The sequence below is a fragment of the Podarcis pityusensis genome (genome assembly GCF_964106645.2).
Source record: "Podarcis pityusensis genome assembly, chromosome: 6".
Classification (NCBI taxonomy): domain Eukaryota; kingdom Metazoa; phylum Chordata; class Lepidosauria; order Squamata; family Lacertidae; genus Podarcis; species Podarcis pityusensis.
In genome coordinates this window covers 1,258,154-1,271,516 of record NC_138030.1, presented here as the reverse complement: position 1 = coordinate 1,271,516, position 13,363 = coordinate 1,258,154, and the positions used below count along the sequence as shown (strand labels likewise).

The window sequence follows — 13,363 nt, the reverse complement described above, 5'->3', positions numbered from 1 at the left end:
ACAGGAAGCGGTATCTGCATCTCCCTCTCGTTTCCATCTGCCCGCATCTGCCTCTCACCTGGGTTTCTGCAGGTCCGAAGACACTGCTCCTGAGTGGAGAACCGGTTGCCGTTTCCTTCACAGCCACCATAAATGAACATCTGACAAGTCCTGTTGCTGGGTAAGTAGTAGAACATGGGCTGGTAGCTTTTGCACCGACCTGGGTCCATGGGGAGGCTGCAGATATCTGCCACCAGAAACCAAAGAAGCATCAGAGGAGGGCAGTTTAAGAGAGTGGGGTGGGGTGGGAAAACTGCAGGCAGGTGGGGGTCTGGGAAGGAGACTTCAAGACTGAACGGCAATGTCACCACCCAGAATTTCAGCGAGCGGAAGCGTATCAGCTTGTGAGAAGAGGCCTTGTGAGATCCAGGAGGGGAGAAAGTGGGGCAGGTGGCTCCTGAGATCATAGAATCATAGAGCTGGAAGGGAACCTTGTGGGTCATCTAGCCCAACCCCCTGAAATGCAAGAATCTCAATTAAAATCACTGGCTGGAGAATGGTTTTCTGAAGTCCAGCATCTACAGTTGTTTTGGCTATTTGAAGGTTGCTAATAAGGGGTCCAGATCTCTCCCACCCAAGGATGCACTGTTCTCATCACAATTAATTTAAAAATAGCTTTGAAAACCCCTTCTCTGCTTGGCCTCTAGCATTGAGGAAGAGTTCTGGAGACCCTGAAAGCTTGCAAACAATTACATATGTTGAATTTTGATTGGCCTAATATGAATTTAGGATGGCTTAGGAACTGCTAAACTTATTCCCCTTGCTTTCTCCACTGTGCTTTGAAATGAACTGCCCAGAGAGCTTATGATGAAGGGCAGTATATAAAATTAATAAGTAAAATAAATAAAGTATCCATGACAGATGGCCACCCAACCTCTGCTTAAAAACTTCCAATGTTCAAGAGTCCACCACCTTCTGAAGGATTACTTCCTGATGTTTGGTTGGAATCTCCTTCCTTGTAACTCGAATCCATTGGTTCAGGTCAGGGGCGGAGGAAGGGGAGTGCGGTGGGTGCTGTCCACCCCAGGTGTCCCCACTGAGGGGGGGGTGACAAAATGTTGGCCGGCACTCACCGCAGGGCCTGCAGCGCGCCTGAGCTGCGCGTCTCTCCTGGGAGTGACGTGGTGGCTTGGACGCGCACAGGCTCCCTGCTGCCCCAAATGGTCTGCCCGCCACCTCCCCCTCACCTGTAGGGTGGCTGAGTGGGAGGAGGCAGGCAGACTCCTCGGAGGCCCAGTGGAGCATCCTGCCCTGGCTGGCTTCGCCCCCGCACACAGGTCACGCACGCTGCCCCAGGCGCCCGATTGGCTTGCTCCACTGCTGGTTCAGGTCCTCCAATCTGGAGCAGCAGAAAACAAGCTTGCTCCATCTTCCAGGTATGTGAAGATGGCTTTCATATCACCTCTCCATGATGCAGGACTAAGGAGGAAACTGGCTGTTTTTTATTTTGTTTCCATTTTCATGGGAAATCTCTGACATCCCTCAGTGCAAGGCGCTAACCCGCCTTCCCTTTGTGCAAGCAGCAAAGTGATGTGGCCTTGTGGACTTGGAAACCCAGGTACTCTCCGAAACTCACTCTGGATCTAGGATTGCAACCAGTGTAAACCAGGACCTCCAATATCCACCCCATTAATTCGGCTTAGAAGGATGCCACGGTCAATGGATTAAAAGTTGCTGAGAGATGAAGGAACACCTTGATGGTCACCCCCTTCCTTCTCCCAAGAAGGCTGACAGGGGCAGTTCAGCCCCATAACCAGGCCTGAACCCAGACAGAGATAAGCCAAGATGACCAGTTTCATCTAAGAGTACTTGCAATTCTTGCTCTGCCTGCAACCCTCTTTCCATAAAATTTGCAACCAGGTGATGTTTGTCACCAGCCAGCGGGTCTGATTCTTTCCAATCAGAATGAATGCTCAGTAAATCAGATGGTTGCATGACCTCCGCGGGAATTTTGTGTAGATAGATTATTTGCTTCTCCTGATTAATTCATTGCTGAATAATTCATTCATGACTGATTCATCCTGATGCTGTTAATATTGTGCATATGGAAGCAAATGGGATGAATACAAGCAAACTCTTCTTGAAATAAAAAATACTCCAGTCCAAAAATATGGTTCAAAAGCTTTACTTCAGAACTTAGCTCCAAAACAAACTTAGAACAATAAAGTTACACTCAGATAGATGCATGATATCTTATGTTGATCCCAACAGGTAAAATATCTTAGATTATGAATAGCTCCCATCCAGAGCTGAAATCAAAGCTCTGCCTCTCTTGCAAACAACCTCCATCATTAGCCTGAGGCTGTTTTCCTAAAGTGAGAGAAGTTCTTTCTCTTCAGTGGCTTCAGAACAAAAACTAGCACACCCAAAACTGAGACCTACAGATTAACATATGCATAGGCTGGCGATTGCATCATTTTCATGTGATTTAAGTTAAATACCCGTCTCACTTAATCATTAGCTGTTAGGCTCTCTACTTAGCGTCAGTGGAATTTTCCATGCCATACTACACAGTATACATACAGACGCATTACAGAGTCATTTTCCATTTCAGTGTACAATTAAACAATTATACTTAACAATTCACCCATCCATCTGTTCCTGATCTGCAAACCAACCTTCCAACAGAGCTCGACATCTCACCTACCAACTTCCCCACAGACGTCCATGCAATCCTTCCTGGTGTAGAAGCGATTGGAGTTCCCTTTGCAGCCGCTGTACTTGAACCTCCTGCACCTCTTGGTGCGGGGGTGGTAGTAGAAATAGTCCAAGGACAAATTGCAGGAGCCAGGATCCCTGGGGAGGTTGCAGAGATCTGCCGGAAAACAGAAGGGTGCGGGAGAGGAAGCAGGGCAAGTTGAAATAATGGGAGACCACTGTCTTGACCTCAGAAAGGAATGAACCAAGCATAATACTAATAATTATTATTTATTATTTATACCCCGCCCATCTGGCTGGGTTTCCCCACCCACTCTGGGCGGCTTCCAACAGAACACTAAAATACAATAACCTATTAAACATTAAAAGCTTCCCTAAACAGGGCTGCCTTCAGATATATTCTAAAAGTTTGGTAGTTATTTTTCTCTTTGACATCTGGTGGGAGGGCGTTCCATAGGGCGGGTGCCACCACCGAGAAGGCCCTCTGCCTGGCTCCCTGTAACTTGGCTTCTCGCAGCGAGGGAACTGCCAGAAAGCCCTCGGCGCTGGACCTCAGTGTCTGGGCTGAACGATGGAGCCCTGTGGCTTCATCAGAACTGGCAGGGATCCTAATTTGGTTTGTGAGGCTGTTCCCTTCCCCCAACAAGCCAAGCCCACCTGCCCCACAGGTAGGTGATGCCAGGTGTAGGGCAGGTAAAGGTGCCTTAAAATGTGCTCCGAAACAGTCCTCGGAGGGGCTTGGATTGAGTCCCTTTTATTGATTTATTTATTCCTTAAAATTTATACACTGCTTGATTGTAAGAACAAACACACCTCAGTATGGTTTACAAAAAAAGAGAAAATGATATACCGGTAACTATTGAAAAATCAACAACAACTACTTGAGACATTCAAAAATTTGAAGGACAATAGGCTAACAACAGATTAAAACTTGCACCAACTTTCTAAACATCTGGGCAGATTTGTCTAAGAAACATCTTTAGCAGGTGCCGGAAAAGGTACCGTGAAGGCACTTGCCTGAGACCAACAGGCAGGAAGTTTCAAAGTGTAGCTGCTGCCACGAGTTCTTGTAAATGCAGATCAGGGAGCCGCAATGTTCCACCACTTGAAGTGTGTTGTGGTTCTGGACTGTCAGTAGTTAACACTCCAGGAGTGTTCTTATCAACTGGGTGCACTGCCCACAGGATCCGTGCTTGTTTTACTTTGATCTATGCTCTGTGGGATCTGAGCTCTCTCTGGAGAGCAGTCTGTCTGAGAATGTGAGCAAGGTCGTTTCGTTTTTGTTAAGAGGCAGAAAGCTGGGAACATGCAGCTAGATTCCGTAGGTTTTCTTTTCTGTTTTGAATGCTTCTAAATAAAGAGTTTTAGATTAGAAGCACTGGTGTCGAGCTCTGAGTTATTGAGGACACCACGTCGACACAGACAAGCCATTTTACGCTGTGTGTGAACTCTGCTGTTATCCGGCAACTGAGGAGAGTGGCAGTGCGCGGAGTGGAAGCGTGTGGGCGCCATTGGAATTTTGTCGGAGTGGCAATAAATCAAATTTATTGCAGGGCCGTTGCAGCCAACTCAGTGGGTCAGAAGATATACGACCCAACAAACTTTAACAAAGTGGTCGGGTGGGCATATTTGGGGTAAGGCAATCTTGTAGGTAAACTTGTCCCAAACCCTTAAATTGGGCATCAGATGCAATGCTCACCACCAGGGCGGATTCTACTCAATAGCTTCCAATCAGAGCTCCCAAGCCGAGTCAATCCCAGATGAAAGACAGGCTTGAAGTCAGTTCCCATCAGTGGATCAAGCTCTGCAAGGAATAGCTGCCCTCTGGCGCTTCCCACTGGGAACTGGGGAGTGTGGCCCATTCCGGCCAAAAGTGGACCTTGAAGACAAGGCCAATTATTGTATTATTGTTGTTGTGATTAATTAAATTTGTATACTGCCCAATATCTGCAGGTCTCAGGGTGGTTCATAAGTGTGTTCAGGACCTAGTGGAATCCGCTATACTCCAGAGTATGGATCTCTTGGAATCCTGCTCTGCAGAGTCGCTGTGACTTTGGTGCAAAGGAAACATGGGGAATGTCTGGCAACTGCCAGGTAGGCAGATGGGTTTTAAGAGGCAGAGAAAAAGCCCAGAGCGGATCACCATCTCCAGCTCAAGAGCTCTGCTGGTCCATTTCCCGGTACCTTTCTCAAGGCCGACACACTCGCGGCCGCATCCTGTGAAGCAGCATTTCTGTGTGTGGTCACATTCCCGGTCGTCCTCGCATCTGTTAGGGCAAGAGGGAAACCGCCTCAGGGCATCTATCTTTGGGCACACCCCAGGATTTTCTGGGAAGAGAAGGGCTGGTCATTAAAATCACATCAAACCAAAACGCGCAGTAAAATAATAATAATAATAATAATAATAATAATAATAATAATAATAACGGGAGTGCAGATATCCAGAGTGTGGGGGTCAGGTGGGATTGCTATGAGGAATTATGAAATATGGAGCAAGCCATGGTGTCCGCGATGAAAGCATTGTGTTGACTGGGTTTGATTCATTGACAATAGTTTCTGACCGAATCCCAGAAGCCTCTGCATCTCTGCCATTTGCTTTCTCTGCGCCTGACAGGCACGTATAAGCTTTCTAAATACACAGGCCAGTTGCTTCACCAGGCATCCTGGGCCATAAAGATAGTAGATGGCTTTGATGTACCTTTCCTTGGTTTTGTTAATCTTAGGGCCAGGAAGAGAGTTCAGGAAGAGAGATCACAAGGAGAAGGTAAATACTGTTTTCTGCTGTTTATGACCTCCGGGCTTTCCTAAAAGCATGCCCCTTCACTTCCTCTTTTATTTACTCTGAACTACATACGCGGGTGGCGTTGTGGGTTAAACCACAGAGCCTAGGACTTGCTGATCAGAAGGTCGGCGGTTCGAATCCCCGCGACCGGGTGAGCTCCCGTTGCTCAGTCCCTGCTCCTGCCAACCTAGCAGTTCGAAAACACATCAAAGTGCAAGTAGATAAATGGGTACCACTCCGACGGGAAGGTAAACAGCGTTTCCGTGCGCTGCTCTGGTTCGCCAGAAGCGGCTTAGTCATGCTGGCCACATGACCTGGAAGCTGTACGCCAGCTCCCTCGGCCAATAAAGCGAGATGAGCGCTGCAACCCCAGAGTCGGCCACGACTGGACCTAATGGTCAGGGGTCCCTTTACCTTTACATATGCATGCTCAAGTAGGAAATAGTTTCTTTGTAGTTAAAATAATTTATTCTGATCTGACTTTGTCCCACATGGGGATTTTGAAATGCTCAGAGGAAATCTGATTGGTTCTTATGAACACTGTGTAAAAAGTTCCTTTGTGAATAAAACGACCTGGGCTAAGGGGTGGAGAGGAATTATTATATGCACTCCTCCCAGAGTCTTGCTGGTCAAGCCATGTGTGTATTTTATTAATCAGAGTCCAATCCTTCCTTGCTTTGGGAACACTACAAATAATAATAATAATAATAATAATAATAATAATAATAATAACGCCCCGCTCATCTGGGTGGGTTGCCCAAGCTGCTCTGTTGGATTAATGGGAAACACTTAAGCAGAATCTGAGCGGAAGAGCAACTCTCTTCCGTCCTGCAATTTCTAGGAACTGGTATTCAGAAACATTGCTGTTTCCAGCTGTGGTGGGCAGAACAGAGCTATCCTATCTAGCAGCCATTGATAGCTCTCTCCTCCTCCGTGAATCTGCCTAATCCAGTTGGTGGCCATCCCCGCCTGCTGTGGCAGGGAGTTCCACAGTTTAACTCTGCACTGCATGAGGAAGGACTTTTTTCCTCTGTTCTGAATCTTCCGACGACGTCCCTCTTCCCTGGATGCCCACAAGTTTTAGTGCCATGAGAGATGGAGTGTGGAGGTAAAGCTCTGCTTTGCGAAGGCAAACCTTGCACCAGACGTGCGACAATATGTCAAGGAGCGTTGAGCCTGCTTTCCCTGACCTTTTGCCTTCTTGGCTAGAAAACAGGGTTTTCCCCCTGACTTTTCGTCCTCTCACAATTTGTTTGCTAGACATATCGCTTGGCTGGAGCATGACGGGGGACGCAGATGTAATCAAGTATCGGGGGGAACATTTGAGGGAAACACCTGCTGACACGTGTATTTGCTAACGCTGGAAATGTGCTTAGGTGGAAATACGTTAAGTTCAGGGTGGTTTCACGACTGTTTCCAATTGTTGACTTCTGCTAATAAAAGGAGCCTTGGCAGAGCTGGCCGGCAGCTTGCTTGGAGCATCCTTGCTAGCTTGCTTCTGCACAGCTCACCTGCATTCAACCTCCTGTTGTCTCTGTTATTCCTCTGTTATTCTCTATTTACTCACTCCATGCCGTACTTAATTATATAAAACTTCAGTTCTGTGTCACTTCTTACGTTTTCTCCAAGCTAAAGGTAAAGGTAAAGGGACCCCTGACCATTAGGTCCAGTCGTGGCTGACTCTGGGGCTCATCTCGCTTTACTGGCCGAGAGAGCCGGCGTACAGCTTCCGGGTCATGTGGCCAGCATGACTAAGCCACTTCTGGCGAACCAGAGCAGCGCACGGAAACGCCATTTACCTTGCCACCCATTTATCTACTTGCACTTTGATGTGCTTTTGAACTGCTAGGTTGGCAGGAGCAGGGACCGAGCAACGGGAGCTCACCCGGTCGCGGGGATTTGAACCGCCAACCTTCTGATCAGCAAATCCTAGGCTCTGTGGTTTAACCCACAGCGCCACCTGCGTCCCTTTCTCCAAGCTAAAAATCCCCAAATGCTGCAAGCTTTCTTCATCGGTGAGTCGATCGGCTCTGTCCCTATGATAATTGCAGTTATCCATTTCTGAACTCTTCCCAACTCTATCCTTTTTGAGGTAATGCAACCAGAACTGTACACACTATTCCAAATGCAGCCGCACCAAAGGTTTCTTTCGAGACGGTCATGCCATTCCTCCAGAGGACGCTTCCATCCCTTCTCCCAGCCCACCTGCAAGTACCAGCAGGGTCTGCCCCTTCCTCCGGCTCCCCCCCACTTACCTGGCTCTGCATCAACGCAGCTGGATAAGCAGCCCCAGCGGCAGCATTTCTTCCCCTTGCCACACCTTTTGTCATCGACACACCTGATGGCACACATTGTAGGGGGGAAGGGGTTGGAGCTGGGGCAGTAGCCGGGATTCACTGAGGGGCAAGGAGAGGGAGCAGATTAGGCCATGAAGAATACATCCTTCCACAATGGTTAACTGAGGACTGTTTTTAAATTTTCATGGTTTTCACTGTATGGCTTTATATTGCTGTAAACCGCTTTGATGTATATTTTCATGACAAATAATAAAGCTAAGGCAAGGAGCCAAATATATTCTCATTCAGCGGCCTTTAGTTCTGTGAACTGCCCTGAGACCTCTGGGTATAGGGCAGTATATAAATTCTAATTCTAATTACAACAATAACAATAACAATAATAGTCTGTCCTCTTTCTGAAGAAATGCAGCACTCCCCATTTTTCTTCCCACCATCGGCTGCCGCCTACAGAGGACTGTTTTCAAATGAGAAGTGAAAAAGAAGGAGCAAATAGCACAGTCGCCATCAGGGATGTGGCCCTCCAGACCTCTCTATCTGGCCCTTTGGACCCTCTCCAGGAAACCCCCTTCCCTGCACCTGCTTCACATGCATCATTTTGTGGCAGGACAGGCATCCGTCCTTAACCTCTGACAACGTCCCTTGCAAGGGCCTGTAGAAAAGGGAACTGTTCAAAAGGTAAACATTGCATACACTGCCCACCTTTGCCTCTGGCCCCACCCACCCCTGGCACATGGCCCCTGGAAGGCTGCCCAGAAGGCAATATGGCCCTCTCTCTCCCCGTTCCTGGAATCTGGAGACAGAGCGAGCTGCTTGCTCTGTGCTGGATCCCAAGCTGTGACGAATGGAGAAGGAAGACCTCCTGGAAGTGTGTTCATGCTGTGACTCCTCCACCTTATGCTCAGGTTGAATTCCTGTGCAAATCATAGTTGCCGACTCCCTGGGGCCCTGGGTGCCTGAGTACCCACAAAGCTCCCCACAAAGCCCAAGAGGTTGGGCACCCACAAATTGTTAGAATATTCTGTTCCAGCTTAAAAGGAACAGGCATGATTGTTGTGTATCACATGCCTGTTTACACTCCAGCACAGCTTGCTGGGAACTACCATTTGTGTATAGCTTTTGCTTATTCTGCCTTGCTTGGACATGAAAGGGAGAAGACATGTTTTTCCTTTGTCCTGATCTATGCTGAATAAACTGCTTGTAAATACACTTTACATATGCCTCTGTCTGTCCTTCCGTTGGGAAGAGTTTGTTATCTCTGCTGGCTTGCGTGCTCAGCTTCTGAAAGGCTTCTGAAGCTCTGGGTCGCAGTTTGATGCTGTTCCATGGACCGGAGTTCGCCCGGCTGCTGGCCGGTGGGCTGGAGTCAGCTGGGGGCCTGCCAATTGCCCCCGTTTCCTTGGACACATCCCAACACAAATTTCAGTGCCAGGGCCATGCACAGGGCATGGCACCCAGGGCCCCAGGCACCCATGGTTGCGGGGCCAAGATGGCACTCCTGGTGCAAATTAAAGGCACCACAGTCTCTGCAAACCTTTGCTCCAAGGAAACAGAACCTGTGTAAATGCCTGGAGTCTCCCTGGGTTGCTCGTAGCAATACAAGATGGTGGGAACGCTCCCCCTGAATACTGGAATTCCCAAGGGCCAGTTCCAGAAGGTGTCCAGGCACCACGCTATTAACGTGCACGGACAAAAACTCTGAAACATAGGGAAACTTTCCCCCTAATGAGTTCTCCGTAATTGTAAATACTGAAGCAATTTATAAGCTGAGAAGGGACAAGGGGAGAGGACTCACCATTGACGGGCAACACGCACCTCTGCTGGCAGCCATATCTGCAACACATCTGCTCTCCTGGGCAGTTGCTGTGTGTTCTGCAGTGAGCACCACACTCCAGCTCTTGGTCCTTCAAGTTGGTGGGGCATCTCATAGCTGGGAGAGAAAGGAACAGCGTCAGTGGAAAGACGGCTGGCGCTCCATGGGAGGCAGGGATGGGGGGAGGACAACTGACCAGCAGCGCAAGAGCCTAACCACAGACACAGAAGGGAAAATGGGGGACATACCAGGGGGTGTTGGCAGAGGCACAGGGCGTTCCTCAGATGGTGATGAACCTGTGGAGAAGGGAGAGATCTCCAAGGATTTGCCCTCAACACAGTTAAAGCAACAGCAGCCCATACCAAGCCAAAGTTCTTCAGGCAACAGCAGTACCTGTGAAAAGAATCTAGGGGTCTTAGTGGACATGAGTCAAACTTAGCAAAGAAATGCTAACGCTATTCTAGGCTATAGTTATAGTTATAATTGGAGGGCAGCCATCTGATCTTATTTTGATTTTAATCTGATTTTACGCTGTGTTTCGGTCGATTGCTGAATTTTATGTCTTAAAAGCTGCCGAGACCACATAACGATGGTCTTGAAAGACCTACATTGGCTCCTAGTACGTTTCCAAGCACAGTTCGAAGTGTCTTTAAGCAGAGGCTTGACAACCATATGTCAGGAGTGCTCTGATGGTGTTTCCTGCTTGGCAGGGGGTTGGACTCGATGGCCCTTGTGGTCTCTTCCAACTCTATGATTCTATGATTCTATTGTTGGTGCTGACCTTTAAAGCCCTAAACGGCCTCGGTCCAGTATACCTGAAGGAGCGTCTCTACCCCCATCGTTCTGCCCAGACAGTGAGGTCCAGCTCTGAGGGCCTTCTGGCGGTTCCCTCGCTGCAAGAAGCCAAGTTACAGGGAACCAGGCAGAGGGCCTTCTCGGCAGTGGCGCCCTCCCTGTGGAACGCCCTCCCACCAGATGTCAAAGAGAAAAAAAACTACCAGACTTTTAGAAGACTTCTGAAGGCAGCCCTGTTTAGGGAAGCTTTTAATGTTTAATAGAATATTTTATTTTAATATTTTGTTGGAAGCTGCCCAGAGTGGCTGGGGAAACCCAGCAACATGTGTGGGGTATAAATAATAAATTATTATTATTATTATTATTATTATTATTATTATTATTCTGCAGTAAACAGAAGTCCAGTGTCCAGATCATGGGAAGTCATCATTCCACTCTATTCTGCCTTGGTCAGACCACACCTGGAATACTGTGTCCAGTTCTGGGCAGCACAATTTAAGAAGGATGTTGACAAGCTGGAAGGTGTGCAGAGGAGGGCGACCAAGATGATCAGGGGTCTGGAGACCAAGCTTTATGGGGAACGCTTGAGGGAGCTGGGTATGTTTAGTCTGGATAAGTGGAGACTGAGAGTTTATCCACACTTACTCCCCTCTCCCTACTCTTTCCAGGCAGTTTGTGATTTAAAGCTACATGTCTGAGCACCATTTTTTCTTTTGCTCATCAGCTTTCCCCTCGAAAACCCACTTTTTAAAGCTCAGTTTTAGCAAACAGCAATCTGCAGAAAAATTATGTTTGCTCCCATTGAGCACTAAAGAGCAGGTTTGGGGGCAGAAAGTTCTAGGGTGTTGTTGTTTAGTCGTTCAGTGGTGTCTGACTCTTCGTGACCCCCTGGACCAGAGCACACCAGGCACTCCTGTCTTCCACTGTCTCCCGCAGTTTGGTCAAACTCATGCTGGTAGCTTCGAGAACACTGTCCAACCATCTCATCCTCTGTCATCCACTTCTCCTTGTGCCATCCATCTTTCCCAACATCAGGGTCTTTTCCAGGGAGTCTTCTCTTCTCATGAGGTGGCCAAAGTCTTGGAGCCTCAGCTTCAGGATCTGTCCTTCCGGTGAGCACTCAGGGCTGATTTCTTTCAGAATGGAGAGGTTTGATCTTCTTGCAGTCCATGGGACTCTCAAGAGTCTCCTCCAGCACCATAATTCGGCTTTAAAAAACCCAAATGCTCAGACACAGAGCGTTAAAAAGTAGACAGGTGTCTGGAAAGAGCGAGGGGTGTGTGTGAAATAAGTGTGCATAAACCCTGAGAGGAGATCTGATAGCCACCTTCAAATATATCAAGGGCTGATACATGGAAGGTGGAGCAAGCTTGTTTGTTCCCAGTGGAGCAGACAGTCCTTGGAGGTTTTCAGGCAGAGGTTGGATGGCCATCTGCCAGGGACACAGGACTCCTCCAGGTGTGGTCTGGCCAAAGCAGAATAGAGGGTATTATGGCATCCCTTAATCTACTGAGACCCCTAGATCCTTCTCACGTGTACTGCTGGCACGCCAGGTGCCATCTTGTAAAGAGGCCCCAATAGCGGCACCCTTGGGAGTTTTAGTTTCCAATGCAAAAGGAGGGGGGAGCAGGGTCAGCGGAAAGACGTCTGGCGCTGCATGGGAGTCAGGGATGGGGGGGAAGGGCAACTGACCGGCAGCGCAGGAGCCTGCACACAGACCCAGAAGGGAAAGTCGGGGACATACCAGGGGGTGCTGGGCGTTCCTCAGATGATGATGAATCTGTGGAGAAAGGAGAGATTTCCAAGGATTTGACCTCAACGCAGTTAAAGCAACAGCAACCCATACCAAGCCAAAGTTCTTCAGGCAACAGCAGTACCTGTGAAAAGAATCTGGGGGTCTTAGTGGACATGAGTCAAACTTAACATGAGTCAACAGTTTAATGCAGCAGCACTAGAGGGAGGGGTTCAGATGGATTACGGGTGGCGGGGAGGGTTAACGCCCCTTCCTACACTCCTGTTCATGATCAGCTCCCCACCCCCACCTTCCAAATAACAGCAGCAGAAGCAGCAGCAGCAACAACAACTGCTATTTGCATTTTGTTTTCGTTTTTTGTTTTTAAAATTTTTTATTGGAAATTTTATTTACAACATAACATAAACCCCCCACCCCCCAATACAGAAATCCACCCTCATTAAACGTGAACATAACATACAATAAGCATAACATACAACAATACAAACAACCTAATAAAAGACTTCCTTTATCCTGTAACTGGCCTCCTTATTTACTTCTTATAAGCTGTTTCCTTTATGAATAATTATTAAGATTTTTCTAATTATAACTTAAATATCCACAAAGTCTCCTGCAGACATTAATCGAAACAAGTCCAGGTATGTATTTTAGGGCACTGTTTGGTGAAGTATTCTCTGCATTTCCCCCATGCCTTTTGAAATCCTTGTCTGGTGCGATCTCTAATTGCCTCTGTTGATCTAGCCAGTTCAACTAATCTAGCAGTTGAACTGCTATTTGCATTTTGGAACCCTGCAGATTAAGCACGAAGACCTCAGCCAGGGCAACATCACACCTAGTTTTCAAGCACAGCTTCAGGGCTTTGCTCCACTCACCTCCCTGAGCTGAGGCAGGTGGCACCCTGGCCCAGAAGGCTAAGAGACCCACGAGGAGGAAGGTGCACTGGGTCTTCTTCTTCATCATCTCCATGGCACTTTGGCCAGCTCCAGCGTCTGTTCATTTTATACCTCCCATCAGAAAGATGGGAGGGGAGGAGGAAAGAGAGGCACAGCAGCCGGAGCCAGCCCCACCCCTGCTGGAAGAAGGAGCAGGCTGTGTTGCTGCAGATTCACACACCGGTACACCTGAGCCTGCTTCTGCTGCCAAGAGAGCCATTGGACGTGCATGGTGCCACACTCCAGGAAGGTGAAGAAACAACACCAGAGTGCAAAACCTCATAGAAAAAAAATTCT

At 48.1% G+C, this 13,363-nt stretch overlaps 1 protein-coding gene across 1 annotated transcript in view; it reads right to left on the bottom strand.

Moving 5' to 3' along the window:
- The window catches only part of LOC308479521 (papilin-like), a gene marked incomplete at its 5' end in the record, with an annotated part of 37,522 nt that extends 24,422 nt beyond the window's left edge, over positions 1–13,100 (bottom strand). The window contains 6 exons of the mRNA XM_081010230.1: positions 59–226; positions 2,687–2,854; positions 4,882–5,025; positions 7,735–7,875; positions 9,569–9,703; positions 13,007–13,100. Coding sequence (XP_080866356.1) covers positions 59–226; positions 2,687–2,854; positions 4,882–5,025; positions 7,735–7,875; positions 9,569–9,703; positions 13,007–13,100 — 850 coding nt within the window. The remainder of the gene's footprint in view (positions 1–58; positions 227–2,686; positions 2,855–4,881; positions 5,026–7,734; positions 7,876–9,568; positions 9,704–13,006) is intronic.
- Between the last annotated feature and the right edge of the window lie 263 nt (positions 13,101–13,363).